The sequence below is a fragment of the Opisthocomus hoazin genome, chromosome 5 (assembly GCF_030867145.1).
Source record: "Opisthocomus hoazin isolate bOpiHoa1 chromosome 5, bOpiHoa1.hap1, whole genome shotgun sequence".
NCBI lineage: Eukaryota > Metazoa > Chordata > Aves > Opisthocomiformes > Opisthocomidae > Opisthocomus > Opisthocomus hoazin.
The window spans coordinates 81,339,949-81,360,336 of record NC_134418.1 but is presented as its reverse complement, the minus strand read 5'-3'; the positions used below and the strand labels follow the sequence as shown (position 1 = coordinate 81,360,336).

The following is a 20,388-nucleotide window of genomic DNA, read 5'->3' as shown; positions in this document are numbered from 1 at the left end:
AACAAATGTTTATTTTGCAAGAATAATTAAATTTCTGAACATCATAAAAACGTAAATGTGTGTGTGCATATATGCATGTGTGTTCATCTTATATATGGGTAAAGACAGAAACACACAAGTAAAATTCTCATGTCTGGGGAAGATTCACACTAAATATACGTTAAAGCGCTAAAAGGTATCTCCAGAGACTTGCAGGTGGTTGGATACATTGGATTTTCCTTACGTTGTTGCACTCTTGTAATATGTAGCTTACTTGGAGTTCACTTCTCAATAGATGTATGCTGTGATATTTACTAAATTATGTAGCAAATTATGTTTGCTGAAGGTAAAACTTGCATTTATTTATATAGTATCATTTACAGAAGGAAACAAGCCCCAAGTATAACACTGGAATAGTGTTTGATTATACAGCAGAATCTCCTCTCAGGTTAATAGCAAGTTCAACTTGATTGCATTAATTTACTTAGGAGAAAAGGAAAGATATTTCATCTGCATAGAACTGTATCTGGAAAAAAAAATAAGCAACTGCTTCTCTCACCCTGGGTTTAGTTACCAATACATGGAAAGAGACTTTCCTGAGAACAGGGGAGAATGTGGTAACCATTCTGCTGGACACTCTAGCAATGTTTTTTTTCCCTAGGGCTCCAGCACAGAATCCAAGTAAGCCAGAACTTCCGATACAGATTTACTCGGTGTTCACGCAAGCCATTTTATTTACAAGCCACATGAAAAACCAGCTCCTTCTGAGCATATGAGGAACCAAACCAGGGACCGGTCCCCTGGACACGTCAGTGTGTCTCAGCCCACGCTTGACCCCAAAGCCTTCTTCTGGCGGAGGCCTGAAGCCAGCCCTGCTCCAGGTAACGCAGACCTGGGAGCAGCTGTGTACAGTACCCTTTGGAGTACTGATCTCGAGGAAGCGCTGATGTGAAAATGGCAGCTTCTCAGTAATGTCATAAACCTGATTATTAGCGTAGCTAACGAAAACTTTAAACAAGCTTGCTGAAAGTTTTTTCTTCAGCATGGAGGAAGCTAAAACAGTGTAATAATATGATAAACATCCATGGTAAAGACTGAAATGGCTCTACACGTGCCTCCTGAAATAGGCTTCATGGAGAACGCTCCCCAGATGCCTGCAATGTTGGTGGCCTCCGGAAACAAGGAGCGACAATAAAGAAATAATGAAATATAGCAAGCAATAGCACCAACTTTGAAGGGGTAGGAGGCAGTCCCTTGTTAATCTTCTCATTCCTATTAAAAGATATCAAGAATGTTACACTGTTACCCAAATCACTAAACTGGTGTTACACAATTTCATAGTAACACCTGAAAGAGGTCCTTCTACATTTTTTTTTTCCAGGCAAGAATTCAGTCTTGACTAGGTTATTTTAAACAATCCCTGAGCTTCTGGATGAGGCTGTACGATGTGTTCATTCCTTTTTAGCATTTTCATTTATCAGAACAACGTATTTCCCTTTGAACTACAGGAGCCTTGCCAACATCTTAAATTTCAAAGTGCTTTTGAGCCTTTGACAGTTGATTTCCTTTCAAATACCTAGCAAGTGGGAGACAGCGTCACCTGCTCAGACTTGTTCCACAGCACAGCAGTTGATGGGGTAGCGTCACTTCCTTGGTGACAGCTTGGCAGGAGAGGAAGAGATGATGTAAATCCATTGCCGCATCATTGCTCGAGAAGTCTCCCTCAGGTTTAATGGTTGGGTGTACCCATCACATGCAGTTCTCGGGATTTGCTGTCACTACAGAAGCAGTGCCTTTAAGGAATAATTTTATTTTCTGCACACCCCCCCCCCCCCCATAAACATCAAAGTAATTCTCATAATTGTAAACTATGAGAATTATTTTACTATATATTTTACATAGTTCTTGTGTTACCGAAAGCCTCCTGGGCAGGCCTGATTCTTTCTACATCGATGCAATTACACATTTCCACATAAATGAACAGTGACACAGGGTAGGAGAATGAAGCCTGGGAAATGAAATTCAAGTGACTTGAAGTCACATGCCTAAACCTGCTGGTACTGTTATCTCCATTTCCATACCTCGGTCACTGCTCTGCTAAGGCAAGGCAGCAGCAGTGGACAGAAGGTGTTTGTTTCTTCATGGTTCAATGATTATTCCAACTTCTTGATGACCTTTTTAACTCCAGCTCAGCCCTAAATGATTTCCTGGCTGTCAGGCACCTACAGTTGTAAAGATCAGTGGCTGCTTACTGTCTAGATGGAATTTCCTGTATGAATTGCCTGATACTGTGATTTTATACCTTTTTACACACAAGCATCTTTGGTGTTTGTAACGCGAAAACTTAAAGGCTTGAATCAGCATAAGGAAGTGATTCACCTGAAATTTTACAGCAAATGTAGCGCAACTCACATGAAGACCTTTAGAGAGAAGTACTGAAGGGAGGTGAGCCATGTTCTGAACAGTGTGAATGGCAGCAGACTATTCGGTACAGATGTAAACGTCACTGAAACTTCCACTGAAACACTGTTAGAGCTGGAACTACCAGTTAAGGTGGAGTATCTGAAGAAAATCACTTGTTTAATTGCTTGACTAACAATAGAGCTTTGGCATGTATTTACGGCGAGCAGGTTCTAGCTTTCCCTGGAGGAAACTTTATGCTAAAGAAATTACCAAAAATATGAGAAAGACTGGATCGAACAAAGCCATTGCTAAACACATATTTAAGTTAAAGCTTGAAATATTAATACTCAAACAGCAAAAAAAAAAAAATATTGAAACAGTACTTACAGATGAACAGAATTATTTAATTCTTTAAGACCACCAGGACAAACACTGAACAGGTGTTTCTGTAGTCCAATATCTATACACAAGGATTCTTCATTTCTTTGTAAGAGCGTCAAAGATTCTACTTGCAAGAAGTTTAGAGGTGGAGGCTCCTGTATGGTGGAGGGAAATTAATAAATTCGACAAATTAGCAGTCTTTGGATTATTTACTATGCTATAGTACTTGTCTGTACTGGTAGCCTGGTAAAGCTTTCCCCTTCCCTGTTACACGAAGGGGTGCGCTGTATTTGATCTTCAGACATTTGTAGGCACTCTCCTTGCACGCTTTGAGGCACTAACTTTGCAACCAAGACACAAGTTCTCACCAGTGGCCAGACAACTGTCCTTGTGACGTGACCTGTTTGATTGCTAAACTCTATGTGGCTTCTCACACGTGAAGTTTCCTGAACAAGGTGAGCATTTTAATGAGATGAGTCCTGTAGGATGCCTTTAGCAGGCATATGCATATTGCATCCCTATGTTAAGCCAACTGTACTCAAGTGTTTTATTATTGCTTAATTCTGGAATGTTATCTACACTCTTTTTTTTTTAACAGCCAGCTCAAACTGAGTCACTAATAATCACAACCAAGCTCTGCGTAACTTCTACCTACATTAGAGTAGCAAGGGCAGAGTTAAAATTTTCTGAGGGTTAGTTGAACATTAATAATTTCTGCAACGAAGCTTCGCTACTGCTGTTTTGCTGAGCTGAGCAGGTACTAAGAGTTTTCAGTATCTGGAGGAACATTCCTCCTTAGATTAAAGATCACTTGACTAACACAAGCAGGAGAAAAGCCCTTCAATCAGTACAAAAAATTTATTTTTTAAGCATTCAGCTCAAATACATGTGATCAAATCTTTGACCATAGAAAATAAGAATGTTCCAAGATACACTTTAAGCCAAGTTTTAGCCCGCAGAGGATTTTCATAGTTAAATTTGGAACCCCTATAAAACACGTTAAGTACTGACACCACTAACAAGTGGTATGTACAGTGCCCTAAAGAAGATTAAAAGACAGTACAATGTTCTATAGAAGTGGCAACCTTAACTTGTAACATTATGGAAAATTAAGTAAATTGAATGATGAAACAGTCAATCACAAGTTTAAGTGTATTACAAGCTTACTTGCTGTATGAGCACTGTTAACAGTCTTGTTTATACGTCTGTGTTCCTCATTACTAGCCAAGATTTTTCAAGCCTTGGGTAGAATGAAGCGGTTCTGCAGCCGAGTTCCCCAAACACGTTCCGTCCCCTCGATTCCTGTCCCCAAGCTACCGAAAAGCGCAGGGCAGCTCGGCAGACAGGAGTTGCTGTCACAGGTAACTGTGCCGCCAGCTAACAGCGTTAGCTAACCAGTACTGTAACAACAGTCCTGGAAACAGTACTGCAAAGCCCAAGCGCCCGTAAGCGCAGCCAGTGTTTGGTAATACTCATTTGAAGTTGAACCTGTGTTTAGTAGGTAGAACGTAGAGATCTTAAACAGGTCTGACCAAGGGTGCAGCAAGGCTACGCTATCGCCTTGCTGAAGCTCAGCATGTGATGTTTCCAGAAACGCTGACACTCTCTGCCTCCATTTCCAGCAGCCAGGACAATTTTTTTTTTTTTCCCCTGCTCTACAGAATTGCTTGCACAGGATCTTTTGCCAAATGAACTGGCAAACCACTGATACCCTGCAGTCTAAGAGGAAGGTATGGCAGAATTAGCAACGTGAATACACAGCTGCCATCCTCCTCAGGTGAATTAGCTAACCCTGAAGAATGTTAATAGAAATGCTAATGCTTAAAAAGGCAAAGCGTGTCACCAGATACCTTGGAATTCATAAATTACTCAAGATTCTTCTTGAGAACTGAATGAAGAGTGGACCTAATGACAGTTATTGCATTTTTCTCTTTGGCTTTCAAATCTACATTTAGTTTTTCCTCAGCAGGCGGCCTCAGCAACGCACATGCTGTTTTGGGGAAGTGGTTCCTTTTTGGCAGGCAAAACGACAGGTCTAGGTTTCTAAACCTGGAATTCAGCCAACAGCTTCTGTCCTCTGACTACGACCCTGTTGACTTGAAAGCCAAAATCTACTGTAACCTGCAAAAAAGTCTCCTCATAAATGGCAGATCTGCGCACGGATATTAAACCTTTGTTTTTAAAATTATTTCAAAGTTGCATATTCAGGTCGGCCAAGACACTCCTGGGTCAGCTGACAAAGCTCTTCGTGCCATTATTCCACTGAACTGACGCCAGAAGGACGAAGGAAACCAACCTATAGTACGAGGGGCAGCTTCTCTTCACTCTCTGCTAAAAGCAGGCGTACTGACAACATCGTTAAGGAAGTACATGTCAATGTATAGTCTTCAGCTTTTTTTCCTTTATTAGGTACACAGCAAAGAAGGCAGCGTCAGACACACGCACAGTGTGTTACATCCGTTCCATCCACAGCACACGCACACTCGCACACACACGGCCTTTAAAAAAAAAAGTGTCTGTGATAAGGAACATACTATAAAGGTTGTGATCTTTATCTCTAAGCCCCTGAGCTTTTTCTTATCGTTAGGTGAAAAGGCAACAAACAAGTCTTTTCCTTGCTCTGTAAGTGCTGTGTGCAACAATGTCCATAGAGGTCACAAACAAGTCTTTTTGGGAGGAGCAACACGAACATCTGACTCCCACACTCTCCGTCTCTTGCTGTCGTTTTTGCACCAAATGGCTTCCAGTTATCTTTAGTTGTTGTACTTGGCTAATATAGCTCTTGCTTCTGTAATTAAAGTTAGGATCGGTTCTGCAGGTCAGAAATGAAATGCAATCCCCCCTCTCTTGAGATGTCATCTTGGTGAAACTGCAGGGCTAGAGAAGTTACCAGAATTCCGTGGGGACTGAAGAGGCACAGATGGAGAACTGGGAGACAGTTTTCTCGGGCTGCATAGGTCACCATTGTGCAACTTCCACAGAAGTTCTTCATTTTCCATGGACAGGCGTTTGTTAACTTTTGATTCCTTCTCTAGCGACTCCTGTAAGACGGCTTGCTCCGTAGAAAGCTGCCTGCAACCCAAAGAGTTACATCAAAACACACAACCCAAGCTGGAGGCTACAGTGTTGAACTTAACTGTTCAAGGTTTGAAACTGCCTAAACCCCTGCTTGGCTTACAGCTAAATTGCTTCCTTAAAACGCGGATTTAGCACGTTCTCGGCCTCGCTGGACTGAAGCTGGCAGCTTGCAGAAAGCAGCAGGAAGTACCAACGAGAAACATTCCTGAAGGCTGGAGAAAGCAGCTGAAAAGTGAGACTTGTCCTACTTAACGATGACAGATGCTTTTAAACGGCCGTGCTGGAGCCTTTGCGCCTTGTTGCAGGGCTCAGCTCCACACAGCAGCTGCGTTTCCTTAGTTTCCTTCAAACCGGAGGAGTTTCCCCATCCGTTTAAGCAATAGTTGAAGTTAGGAGAACCTCAGACCCATTTTATTCGTGTTAAATATTGCCATTATTGCTAAATAAAACACACCGGTCTTTTCACTGATCTAAATGGAAGACAAACCACTCAAGTGGTTGTAAGTAAAACCAGGTTTAGCTCACAAGCCAGTAATACTTAAAGAACGGAGCTGTAAGATGGTATTTCCGAGTTGCATTTTCTTCCCTCAGACACTGTTTTGGAGCACTGGAGAACATACTGAGCGCTGACCCCCTTACAATCTGTTCCTGCTTCTTCTTCTACATAGGAACGCACGCTTGTAGAGATACAAGTGGGGAAGAAAGGGGCATGCTCTTTTACAGCACTGCAAAATCCCAGCCGCTAATATTCACACAGAATTTTCTTTCTTGCCACAAGAACACCTTCCTCTGGTTCGTAAGAACATCTAAGAGTCCACAGATTTTTTTCCTTACCTTGAAAGCTCCACATGTTTGTCCATCCGAGCCTTTAATTCTTCGTTTTCTTGCTGAACCTTCTTTAATTTATCCGTTAAGATTGTGTTGTTCTCCAGCTTAGAAAAAAGGTCACAGTTTAAAATAAATCCCATACACGCACGCATCAGGATGCTGACCGAACTATCAGAGGCGTTCACAATCTGGAGCTTGCAGACCTTGCTATGGGGAGCACAAAAGCCTCGATAACACCAGACTGGCCTGCTATTGTGGCTTACTCTTCTGCAGGAGTCAGATCCCACGTACCTTACCCTTGTGTAACAGTGGCATTTTGCCCCTTGTGCCGATTAGGTGCCAGCAAAGGAGGGCTGGATAAGGGATCTACCAGCTAACCAGCACGTTCTGGTGACTTCTGCCAGTGACAGGCACGGTTTTAGAAGCTGTTGCAGACAGAAAACTGCCTAGAAATAACACGGTAACGTGACAAATTCGACGGCTCCCCTCCACAAACAGCTCTCCGTGTTGCTCTCCCGATTCCGCTTCCTTACCAAAAGCTAAGGGAAAACAGTGATTACATGGCTGGATGGTCCAAGGGCTTACGTACTGTGGCCAACATCGGTCAGCAAAGATGGTTTACTAGTGATTTACTACTAACTGTAGACCAGGGCATCCTATGATGCCGTACAATACTGAACAACTGACATGAATGTATTCCTCTGTATCCAAACCTCCTTCTGTGCTTCCTCATTAAAGTCTTGCTTGGGAAAGTACTACAGCAGTGCTCAAAGGTCCCACGCAGGGCAAGGACCCTGTCCTGCCACAAGTAGGAACATGCTAAGGAACTACAAGTTCTGCCCCCAGAGTTGCCTTTTCTGTGGAATTATGCACAGATCAGGAGCAAATCCACACTGCTAAACAAGCAGCTTCGAGATAATAGCTCAACAGATTGACCTAAGCTTCTGAGGTCTAGATGAAAACATTCTATTTCGTATTTGATCCCTTCTGGTTTAATTAGGATCACTCCCATGTTGATGTTCACCTGACAGTGCAGCCTATCTCCTGTAACGCTCAGGCAAATGTAGCAGGTAGACCCCAAGGAGAACTCACCAGTTTTTCCATCTTCATTAGCTTTATATCCTGCTGATGGAGTTTCTCGTTCTTGATCTCCAGCACTGCTTTCAGGCTTTCCAGCTCCTGTTCCAGATACATGATCTGCGGGTTTTTCTGAAAGAGATCCACAGAGCTTGCTTAGTACCCTGAGTTTCAGGAACAATTTAAGTGTTCCTCTGCTATTTAGAAAGAGCAAGAAAATAAATACGGTGGTGACAGTTACTTGTTCTAAGTGAAATCAACCTGAACAGCTTAGAAAAAAAAAAAACCACCCTGCTAACCACTTTCTCCTCTGATTTTCGTTGTCCTTCAGTGTAGGTGGACCGCTGCAGCTTTCCTTAGGCATTCAGAGGAATGTTTATGCACAAGTGTGAAAAGCCCTTGTGAGTCACGGGACAGCACCGGAGCTGTCACAGCACGGCTTGTTTCGCAGGAGTGCCCAGAGGCTCCCTTTAAGGCTAGGAGTTCCAAAATTTATTTCATATTACTCATAACCCATCCCAAGACACAATTAGTGGAAACATCTGAAGAGCTTTCAGATGCTGCAGCAGTTCAGAAAGCACCAGAAATTAAAGCCATCAGCTTGATTTCCCCCGTTTTGAGTCTGAAGGTAGCTGGTTCACCAGCAGAAATTGAACATTTTCGTTTTCACATTCTTCTTCGAGCCTAGCAATGCAATTGCACATAGAAATCTTGCACGGCTGCACATCCATGGCATATCTATGGTACAGCATGTTCAGAATTTCTTTTTTTTTTTTTCCTTTTTTTGTTGTTTCCCAGGAGGCAGAGGGGAGAGCGGCAGGGGGACAGGGCAGGGTCAGACCTGGTTTCCTCACAGACCTTGCTTCCAGAGTAAGGAACCACCCAAACGCTGCAGAGTAAAACATACTCTCTACGTTTCAAAAACAAAGTCCCAGGCAAAAAATAAGAAGAAATAAAGCAAGTCTCAGCCAATTTCCAGGTAATCCAAGCAGAACACAAACAGAAATCAATCAATGATTAAGTGTGTTGTGTAACTAAGCTTCTACTGAAAAACAAACAAAACTTGTTTTCACATATTTGGGTAAGAATACTGGCGTATTCTGCCGCCCCAGAGCGCTGCAGGTTTGTGGGGCGCAGCCCCCCGAGGACACTCCACGGGTACCAGGGCCTCGTCACCTGCGCCCTTCGCCCTCCTGCCCGGTTCTAGGGACTGCGGCACTGGGGGTTCTTGCTCGGTTTCTGCTTTTGAGCAGCAGCCCGTGCCGGGACGGGGTGCGCTGCGCTGCCTCGAAGGAGGAGGCAGGCAATCCGAGCTTCCTTCCCCCCTTGCGCTGCTTTCCACGGAGTCTAGGAGCTAGCGAGAAAAGTGATCCTGAGAAGTTCAAATGCAGCTCACAGGGTGTGCAAAATTTAATTTTTTTTCTTTCTCTCCTCTGCCCCAATGGTCTGAAAATGTCTTTTAAAAGCTAAATCCGAGCCACCCACATTAGCTACTCGTAGTAGAACGCAGCCAGATAAAGGCTGACAGGCCTACGTAAGATTTTCGCAGAAGAGCTGGGAATATCAAGTGACACTACCCAATTAATACTGGAGGAGTTGGAGATACACCTCCGTCTACACAGGGCTGGTGGGAATTCTGACAATGCAGAATTTGCATTTAGTACAGAAGAAAACACTGGGTCAAGTCAGTATTTTTCCACAAAGAAGCCTCAAGCCATGATGTGTATTAAGCTGTCAGGATGCAAAGTGCCTTTGCAGCTACGTAAAGGCAGGCGACTGCTGCTCGCTGCAGTTAACGACGTCTGAGCGTGCTGCGGAACCCAGGTCAAACTCCCCGGGGCAGTGGACAACGCGTGCTCTTTGGTATCATCTCTCCCAACCACAGCAACGGGTCGTGGTTGCAGATTCCTCCCGCGGCAGCTCTATCTTGCCACCAGAGTAAGCAGTACGAGAGAAAAAAAATAAATTCCAGTGAAAATTAGGGCAACTTCTACTAGAAGCATCCTAAGTGAATTCTTCAGTGTGGAACTCCTCTCTGTGGGATCAGCGACACTCCTGGTGTTCCAGTTATTTCCAGGTAACCAGAAATACGAGCACGTTTGTGTCGAACCCTCCCGGCGCACAGAAAGCCTCTTGCAGCACATTTCTAAGCCAGGAGCATCACAGATAAGAGCAGCCTTGGGAGGAGAGGCAGGACAAAATAAGAATTTATCTGAAGGATAAATCAGCAACAGGCATGAGTCGGCGTTTGAATAAATGCATTAGGGACCCAAGTAGAAGAAGGGAGCTTTGCTGTCGCGATGTGAGCCCCCACGGCCCGCAGCGCTGTCGGAACAGCTACCGACCGGCCGGAAGAGAGCTACGGTACCATCCCTGGTGTACGCGCAGGTCTTCAGTTTAGCTTGGGCTGTAACTTCCACCGCTGACTTCGCTGTTCAACAGATTTGTAGATTTATAACGTACGGTTAATACACAACACTGTTGTAACTGAGAAAAACTTCTGGCAGGCGAGCCATTTACATAAAATATTGATAAGAATGGGAGCCCTATCAGGCCTGATCGCAAACCTGACCTGTTACGCACTAAAATAAACCCCGGCTTACAAGATCTGCTCATCTGCGTTACTTGTGAAGATCAAGACTTACAAGATTGGCTTTTTCTTTGGCTATTTGTTTTTGCTCTTCTAATTTCAACTTCTCACTCAGAGAGTCGTTTTCACATTTTAATTCATCGATTTTTTTCTGAAATGAGAAAATACGGTATGGTTAGGCCAGGAATGCAGTGCACGCCTCCAAACTGCCCTTCAGGTTTTAGACTGTTACAATGACCCCAGCCCTTAACAAACCTCCAGCAATTCCTGCTTCTCTTTAAAGGAATCTTCCAGCGACCTCCTTTCGGATTCATGGGCACTCTTGAGCTCTGCAACACATTACGTTTGCAGGTCATTAATACCGCGTAAGACATGGAAATTCCTTTCTGAAAAGCAGCAGCACGAAAAGCCAGCCAGTACACACGCGCTCGGACGCGGCGTCAGTGACAACACAGAAAGAACCTTCGTCATCAGCTGGTCCGAAGCATCAGACCCATTGCTGCTTCAGACCTGCCGACTGCCCCCTCGCATGCCCACCTCCTTCGCTGACAGCGCGCCCGTTTCGAAAGCACGCAACAAACGGATGAACCGAGCCACATCTGACAAAAGCTGAGTTTCGGATGGGAAACACAGCAATAATTCAAATTGTGTCTTCCAAAAACTTCTGGAAAAAAAAACCATTTCCCGTCCTGCTCTGGAGATGCCACGCAGAGGAGCTGGCTCTGCCATTGGAGCGGAAGTGTCACCAGTTTTCATGACAGAAGTATCACTGGAAAGGTGGCTTTCGAGTGGAGCTGGGGGGAGGATGGGCATCATCATCGCTTCAACCAACGAGCCGCAATGCCAGTTAAAACCAAGCGCGCTCACCACCCCCTCCCCAAAGAACCACCTTTGCCCCCGCACGCTGCAAGCGGCGCGTAACGTCTCTCAGCGCTCCCACGTCAGTCTGGAAAGCGCACAGCCCTGCTCCTATCCTCAGTTCCAGTTTTGAGGTGCTCCTTATAGAACTAGGGGGGGTGGGAGCAATTACTCGCTAACTTGAGATTTTGAGGGCAGACTGCAATTCAGACGTCTTTTACTGGGGAAAAAAAAAAAGTCATCTCTGCTCTGAAATGGTTTTAAAAGTTTCATTCAACTACAACGGGATCACGGTTATTTCCATACGTAAAATGAGACTTGCTCAGTTCCAGAAGAAGGAGTTCAGCCAGCGTTTTTAGAGACAGCTGACTGCCAAGAACAACAAAGAGGACACACTGATGAAAAAGCTGGAATATTGGTGTTTGTGTCTTGCAGTACTACAGCATATGTACTTGAATACGAAATACTTGCCTGAAAAAGAGGATTCGTACTCCTTTTTCAGCTCCTCTACTTTTTCCAAGTGGTTATTTTCAAGTTCCAGCTTGAAGTTTTCATGGGTGATATTTAAGTTGTCCACCTGCAACATGACAACATGATTTTTTTGCCCCTCACATGCGTCAACCCTTGCTTAAAGTATCGTTCCAACGGCTTTATGCAGCACGCCGAGCACATTTTACGCTCTCTAGGTAGCGCTTAACCGATGGGCACAGGGGAAGCTAAGCCCCGCGCCCCACCTCGCGGATGAGAGCGCTGCCTTGCAGTTTCCTGCTGCCGGCAGGATGACGCGGGCGTCTGTCGCGCACACGGAGCTGCTGCAAAGCAAGGTCAGGGGCCAGGTGTGTTTCTGTAAAATCTTACAGCTCAAGCGGCCTCAGATGTCCAGTGGGGCCCTAGAACTCACTGCAGCTTGCAGAACACAAGGAATCTCCTCCACGTTTAAACACAAGCTTCAGACCTGGACAGCTTAGGGTAGTCACATTTTCATAGTTGCAAGAAAGTGGCATTTCACATTAGATATAATGACTCCATTAATTAGCAAACCCCAGGGTTCTCTGCAGGCTCGTCTGTAGCAGAAAGCAATTGCTAGAGGACATTTCTACTACTCCCAATGCCACCAACCTGCTCCTGGAGCTGCGCTTTGTACTTTTCAGCTTCTTCAATGCAGATGCTCTGGAGTTTCTCGCATTCAGCAGTGTAGAACTGTTTCAGCCTCTCCTCCAGCTCAGCTAAATCGTTGTGATGTTGCTGGTTTAGCTTCTGCAGAAATCCTTCATAAGCAGCTTGCAGTTCATTCCTGTCTCTCTCCAATTTCTCACAAGCTGCAGAAGTGGTTACTGAAAAGAAGGAAAAAAAAAAAAAGTAATTGGATCAAGTTCAATGCTAATTTCATTGTCTTCACTGCAAGCACTAAAGGTAGGGAACACTGCGCAGCAGCAGGGTTATACAAAGACAAATATAATTTATCCACAAAGCGAGCGCTGCCTCCAAGGACACATGAAAAGATCTTTGCAAAAATATTGAATTCAGTGTTTCTTACGCTGAGAATTAATTGAATCTAGTTAAGCCAGGAACCCCTGTAGGAAGCACGAGCGTGACAGTTTGTCATGACGCAGAGGAATGAATGTCTCCCGAGAGACACTGGAGTGTTCCAATAAAAAAATTAATTGGATTTGCTACTTCACCTAATTTGAGCCCATTTCAGTACTTCACTTTTTATGTATAAACCACTTAGCTAAATTTGAAAGCCTTAATATCCTGAAGACCGTCCATTCAAGACGTTACTTGCAGCCAGGTACGCAGCAGAGAAGCAGTTCTGGCCTGACACGGACCGCCCGGTACTGAGAACCTGAAACGTCCTGCCAGTATGCACATGCTCAGGATGTTTAAATATGCAAGACACAGAATGGTTTCAGGCACAAAGCACGGAGTATCATGAAAACAGAAATGGATGCTGTGTAACTCTCTTTACATCCGTATTAAGACAGGTCAGCTAAGATGACCGCCTAGGTTTGTCTCCCCACGTTTACAGCTGATTAAAAGGCAAAACAGAACCCGGTAACTTGTACTTCGAGTGTGAAATTTCGCATTCCCACGGCCCGCCAGGCCGGCCCGGAGTCGTCCCCTTCCCACCGCCGGCATGACTGGGGCACACGCCCCGGGCAGTTCCAGCCATCCCACAGCGCGGGAGCAAGGCGGAGCGGGGCCTCCAGCGCACGCCTGTGGTCACGGACCCTGCGCGGAGCTGCTTCTGGACAGGCTCGAGCGCTCTGGTTTGAAATTAATCAGCCAGATGAGTGTCTGCTTCAGAGAAAAATCAGCTAAAACATTAGCCTGATCTTTAATCGGCTACGGGCGAAGCCATGCAGACGCTCGCCTCGTAGCGGCTTGGCACGCTGCCCAAACAGCATACATATAAACTCTGTGCAAAAGCATGGGAAGAGCCAAGGGTTTTTGTACGGGCAGTGCAGGAAATTCTCACCGCAGCGGCGCTTGAGCCGTAAGATATATAAAGGACAGCGTCTTCCAGGACCGATTCCCAGAGCACCATGGGGCTCTCGGGAGAGCAGCCCGCCCCGGCGCAGCGCCCGAGGCGACTCACGTGCCGGGTCCCTCCTCGCTACGGCTCGTCGAGAGCAAGCGAGCAGCTCCACAAACGGTCCTTGCACTCTCTTAAGGAAGCTGGAAAGAAGTCTGGGCCCTGCTGCCGCCGCCTGGAACCTGCGGCTGAACTAGAAGGTGTCAGAGCGAGCCGCACAGCATGGAAGTCAATCCGCACGCGTGTACCTGCGCTGGCAGTAACGGCGGGCTCAGCTCTGCACGAGGGCGCTGCGGAAGAGCTGCTGATCGGGACAGATTTAAGCCAAGCCATCCACCCCGTGACTGGCAATGATGCAACCAACAGCTCAACCGAAACGCACCGCGGCGTTCTCCGCAACCCAAGCAGATCTCACGGTGGTCTGTACTTTCTGTACCTCCACCAAGAAAGATTTGCATTTCCCTAGCTTTACTCCTTCCACATACTTCTATTACAACTGCTCCCTCTGGAAAAAAAAAAAATGGAAAAATTATCATTCACACTTCTACCACACTGCACCGTTATTGAATATACATGCTCGTGTTGTCATGTTCTTGGGGAAGAGGAGACACCAGAGGTAGGGGACGTTATTTTTACAATGCAAAGCACCAGGCGGCGAGCCGAAGGGAGAGGTTACCCAGGCAGCCCCACGCGGAACGGATCTGACCCCCTGCAGCGGGGTGAGAAGGGCCCAGCCGGGAGGGAAACAACTCGCACGCCTTGCGTGGGATAACTGGAGCGGGAGGCTACAAACGATCCCCTCCCCTTAAAACCAGCAGAGGCAGAAGCAAGCATCCAATTCGTCAGTCTGTGAGGCCAGAGCCACCCGTTGGCCTCCAGTTAGCTGAAAGAAGGTGCTGCCTATCACCGTCTTGTCTTTCAATGTCAGCATGCAGAACTTCACGGGACGCAGAACACTTCAGAAAAACAGCAAACAGCAAGCCACACCTTTGTGAACGCAAACAGACCCATCGGCTCTTGTTGGGCCAGTCTGCAATTCAGTTCTACGAGAAGACCGGTGTTAAAGGCAAACAAAAACTGTTAAAACCTGCGCTGGCAGCTGAACGTCGCGTTACCTTGAAGGTAACGCCTGGCCCCGCAAAGCTGGAGGCTGCAACGCTTCCTCGCAGATCGCAAAGCCTGACCCGAACCCTTGCCACGCAAACCAGGAGCCAAACCACGGTGGTGCAAGAAACCGCGCGTGGGAAGCTCCAGCAGCAGCACCAGCTGCAGAATGGTCACTGTGAAATTACGGGAAGGTCCATCAACCACAGCTTGTCCCCATACTCGAAATTCAGGTGTCTGCTGCAGGTATTTTACACAGCCCTGTCCATCTCCAGACCGAATCACCTGATTTTTGACTGTACGCTGCCTGGTTTTAAGAAAGGGATAAGCCATGAAAAAGGCCACTAATTCCTTAGTGTGGCCATTCATCCACTGCAAGGAGATGCTGCTAAACTCTTGACTAACCCCACTTGATGGCTACTCAACTAAAGAGTTTTGTCACTGAACAGGTGCTTAATTTTGATGAAAGATTTGCAGCTGGAACACGTGGTCGTCCAGTAGCACACACAAAATCCCTATTTTGGCTTCTCGTCCACCTGGAGACACTTGAAGGGCATGGTTCAGTTTTGTACACAGCTACTGTGCTGCCTTTCCCTTCTTCCCTCCGCAATTCCACAGCTTCGTGATGCCACCAGCATCTCGGGCACTTCATTGCAAATCTTTGTACGTGCCAAAACCACAAAAGAAATGCCTGCAAGAGAGACGCGTGGAGAACCAGGCACATGGCAACTCCCTGAACAGTGCCAGCGGCAGCAGATCCAAACCACACGAACAGCAGCACCAGCTGAATAAGAAAACCACAAAAGTTGCCTTTGTATCCCCAAGAAATCTATTTCATTTTCACTAAAAGTAGCCAAGAGACAAGGCCTTATGATTGTGCAATATCTTTCTTACAAGATTTATTTTTTTCTTATTCTAATTATAAAACAATTCATCATCCAGTTCAGTCCTTGTGGCTAAACTGCTTACCTACAAACATTTTTTAACTTACGTTCCTCTAAAAGCCACCATAGGGCTAAGAAGATAAAACATAACGGATCTCTTTTTTTGAATCCTGAATTCAATTGTTTTGAAACAACAGTTATCTTCATAAAATCGGTTAAGTCGCTCACTGGTCTAGTTATGATTTATGACAAGCCATTAGACCGTCTGAAATTTTGACACCGAGGTCAGTGTAGGGCAGCAAACCAGCAGCACTGTAATAAACGTGGGGGATATGAAGAGGGGCTAATTACCAGAAAATATCCAGTATTCAGCGTGGCGATAGCACTTTATCGCTCTGACTTTGTGTTTCACACTGCAAGACCTATTGTATACGTTCGTTGATCAGTAAGTCTGCTGTGGACACAAAGGCTCGTTTCTTTCTCCATAATATTTTTATTTTTAATTATCATCTAATAATGAGCTCATGGCTTTGCCAGACTCTCAATATCAGAAATTCTTCTACTCAAACACGCTTTCAAGGTTATGACCCACGTTCCTCTTGGTGTTACTTCTGTAACGAGACTAACGGTGCAGGACATTAAGCCACATCTCATGTTTTGTTCTTGGGCAAGTTGAAACGAGGCAGGCAGACCAAAACAAAGCAGGCTTTAAGCTACACTGAAGTCAGCAGGGCTGGATGCTTATGTGCAGCATCCAGACATCTGCCAGGAAGCAAGCTGCCATCCTCTAACGCTGCGAACACTCTGGGTCAACAGGCAGGCAAGCGCACGACCCATGGCAGGTTGGGCCCGGCCCCAAGCAGTTGGTCGAAACGTCTACCTACTGTTAAATATTCTTTAGGATCATCAAAACCTGAACACCAAATCGCAGTCACTCCAACCATCTGTAAAACACAGCAGTCTTTTTTTATCCCAACCTCTAACACTTTTTAAAGGTCATTTATTAACAAAAAAATAGCACGATGGTATCACAGTCACAGAATGGTCGGGGTTGGCAGGGAGACCTCTCTGGGTCACCCAGTCCAACCCCCCTGCTGAAGCAGGGTCACCTACAGCAGGCTGCACAGGACTGCGTCCAGGCGGGTCTTGAATATCTCCAGAGAAGGAGACTCCACAACCTCCCTGGGCAGCCTGTTCCAGGGCTCCGTCACCCTCAGAGGGAAGAAGTTCTTCCTCATGTTCAGCTGGAGCTTCCTCTGCTTCAGTTTGTGCCCATTGCCCCTTGTCCTGTCGCTGGGCACCACTGAAAAGAATCTGGCCCCATCCTCCTGACACCCACCCTTCGGATATTTGTAAGCATATATTAGGTCCCCTTGCAGTCTTCTCTTCTTCAGGCTGAACAAGCCCAGCTCCCTCAGCCTCTCCTCGTAGGAGAGATGCTCCAGTTCCCTTATCATCCTCATACCTCTGTTGGACTCTCCCCAGTAGCTCCTCATCTTTCTTGAAGTGGGGAGCCCAGAACTGGACAGAGTACTCCAGATGGGGCCTCACCAGGGCAGAGTAGAGGGGAAGGAGAACCTCCCTCGACCTGCTGGCCACGCTCCTCTTGATGCACCCCAGGATCCCATTGGCCTTCTTGGCAGCCAGGGCACACTGCTGGCTCATGGTCAACCTGTCATCCCCCAGCACTCCCAGGACCCTCTCCACAGAGCTGCTCTCCAGCAGGTCCGCCCCAGCCTGTACTGGTGCACGGGGTTGTTCCTCCCCAGGTGCAGGACCCTGCACTTGCCCTTGTTGAACTTCATCAGGTTCCTGGTATTTTGAAGGAAGTATCGTTCACCGATGGCGATGCTGCAGATGGAGGGGAAGGTGGGGGGTCAGGCACCTGGCTGTGTGGGACGCGCGCAAGCCTCTCCAGCCCACTGGAAAAGGCTCTCCAGCGGCGATTTCCAAGCGGCCGAGGCAGGCACGGGGTGGGCCAGCTTTGCCCCTGCGGCTCTGGACCACATCCAGCGCTGCTGCAGAGGCTGCGCAACAACCTGGAGCGCAATTAATTTAGAGGAGTAGTCTGGTGCCTCTGAAGAAACGCGCGGCTCTTGCAATTTCTACTTGCATAATTAAACAGGTAACTAGAAATAACGGACACGCCAGCTTGCACCTTAATGAGATGGGAAATGGGTGACCAACAGGACAGCCGTGCCTGCCCCGGGCTCCCAGAACCGAGGTGTTCCCATTCAAACCTTTGTGGCTGAAGATTTTAAGGAAACCCACGTTCAGAGCCCAACTATCAATGAATTTTAACTCCTTTAGAGAAGCCCATCCCCAGACCCCTCACCCCTGCTAATCCTCGCACGCGCTCCCAGCTACGGAGAGCAGCGCCCGGTGACCATCGTCCCCACGCTCTGCGCAGCCGCAGGCACGTTCTGGGACCGTAACGTGTGTTTAAATCCTTAAACGGCTTTTGGCTAGAAAGGGTGACACACGATAACCCAGGGAAACAGGCAGCTGGACAGCAAGCCAGCTTGGTTTTGCAAGGTGGCTCAAGGAGCTTGGGAGCGCGCACAAATGTCAAAGTAAGAAACTGAGGAGCGTTAAGAACACGGCAGCTGGGACTCCGCGGAACACGTACACGTGTCCACACGGCCAAAATAAGATTCAAACCGGACTTCACTTTCTGAGTCAGTCTGTGCCTAGATCCTGCTGTGAACCAAAATTCACCGTACTTGCATCAAAACAGCCTACGGAAACGTTCGGTTCAGCTACATCCATTTACAGCGGCACCAGAAAGCCGATTAGCAGGTGTGTATTTAAACAAGATTATTTTCAGCTAAAGCTGCCCTCACTAGAATGCTTTTCTCACACCTCAACAAACGAGACCTGGCTGGGTTCATGTATTTATTTTCTAATTAAAAAAGTTTTTCAAAAAACCCAAAGCTTTTTAAAGCTAGATGGCATTGAAGACCCGTGCGGTTTTTCATTTCTGTGGTTAAATCCCCTCACTCTACAGGCTGCAGAGAGAGGCACAGACAGGCTGGACGTGCGACGCGGCTCAGACGCAGGAGCTGCATGAAGACAAATGCCCCACTGAGACCCCGGCCGGGAAGCCTCACCGAGAGAAGCAACCCAAGGCTGCCACGGAGACAGAATCATAGAATGGTTTGGGTTGGAAGGGACCTTAAAGCTCATCTGGTTCCAACCCCCCTGCCATGAGCAGGGACATCTTCCACCAGCCCAGGTTGCTCAGAGCTCCATCCAGCCTGGCCCTGAACACTGCCAGGGAGGGGGCAACCACAGCTTCTCTGGGCAGCCTGTTCCCAGATGCTCCTGCAGAGCTGCCCCAGGAAGCCGAGCTCCGAGAGGGGACCAGCTGACGGCCCCGGCCAGCAGCACACCGGCTGATGGCTCTGGGCACTCAGGCGTCACACACCCACCAAGCTCAGTTGCATTAGACATTTTTTTTCTAGTTCTCAACCTGCTGAATGGCACATCCTTGCGACAGGAGTCCCACATATGAGCTCAGCAGGCTGTCAGTCAAAGCAGGAAGGTAACAAGTTTCTGGGAAGCTCATTTAAGAGTGAAGCACTCTTAGAAAGAACTAAGCTTCCGAAAGAAAAAGAAGTCCACCCAAAAGTGCTGGCTAGCTTTTGGTCTGCCCCTCTGAGCTGAATTTTCCCTCTCCTGGTAAGTGACCTAGTACCTAGATTGATAAAGAAAAAATAATATTAAGGATGCGAGTGCATGCAAGGCTAGAGGACCTTCCTCCTCCGACAGCAACCCTTCTGAAGCCATTTTCATGATAAGGCAAACAAAGGGGTTTGCCCAGAAAGTCACACGTATGTACATAAAAAGACGTCAATCCAGCTTATAGTGCTTAGAACACAACTTTGTAGGAATGCAAGGAGCCCGTTTCCACACCGAGATGTCGCTTCAGGGTGGCAGCCGTGCCGGCTGCAGCTGGTGGGGGGCTCAGCCCTGCGCCCCTTCCCCACCCCAGTGCCCCTCCAGCCCCGTGCAGGGCCTGGCCAGGCAGCTTTGGCCGAAGAGCCCATCAAACCACTGGTTCTCAGCTGGCTGCGGTCCCCAGGCAGCTCGGGGCACGGCCGCAGCGCCAGCACGAGGCAGGACAGATGGACTCCGGGGCAGAGGAAGGCCAGGTTCCTTCAAAGCCAGCCCCTACCCAGCCCTGCCCGCAACACCTGCAAAACCACAACCCAGGTGCTTCCTCCGTAGGGGGGTTAGAAGCTGCACCTCGCCAGATGCCAGGCTGCACCCAGCTCCAGAAAAGCCTCAGCATTTTAGTCCAAAGCTGCCAAGAAAGAAAATGCTACACGTTTCTGGGTGGTCTTTGGTACTCTCGTCCATCTCTCGCGGCTGCAAGGCTTCCTCTGCTTGCGGTGCTCCCTGTTCACGCAGCCGCAGGCTCGTGCACCATCACATCCAGCTCCCAGCAAGCCGCACTTCAACAAAACCCTCTAAACTGGAGGGCAGCAATAGTGACAAGGGGAGAAACTGGGGGGACGGGGAGAGCCCTGGCACCCCACCCCACTTCCAACGCTGAGCAGTTGTCAGGGAACAGCCACCTTACTGATCAGCGCTAAAAAATACAGGTGGACATTCAAGGCACCACCTCCATTCACACTCCAGCTTGGCCCAGACAATACTCCACCTCC

The 20,388-nt window shown here is 47.3% G+C and overlaps 1 protein-coding gene across 3 annotated transcripts in view; it reads right to left on the bottom strand.

The window, feature by feature from the left end:
* The window catches only part of MTUS1 (microtubule associated scaffold protein 1), a 130,874-nt gene continuing 110,486 nt past the window's right edge, over window positions 1-20,388 (bottom strand). The window contains exons 10-16 of one of the 3 annotated variants that reach the window (XM_075421908.1): window positions 12,314-12,528; window positions 11,666-11,771; window positions 10,592-10,665; window positions 10,392-10,487; window positions 7,762-7,878; window positions 6,676-6,773; window positions 1-5,835 (exon numbers count right to left, since the gene is read on the bottom strand). In XM_075421908.1, the coding sequence (XP_075278023.1) occupies window positions 5,619-5,835; window positions 6,676-6,773; window positions 7,762-7,878; window positions 10,392-10,487; window positions 10,592-10,665; window positions 11,666-11,771; window positions 12,314-12,528 (923 nt within the window). In that variant the 3' untranslated portion in view covers window positions 1-5,618. The remainder of the gene's footprint in view (window positions 5,836-6,675; window positions 6,774-7,761; window positions 7,879-10,391; window positions 10,488-10,591; window positions 10,666-11,665; window positions 11,772-12,313; window positions 12,529-20,388) is intronic. The other 2 variants (XM_009940582.2, XM_075421910.1) reach the window with 2 other exon arrangements.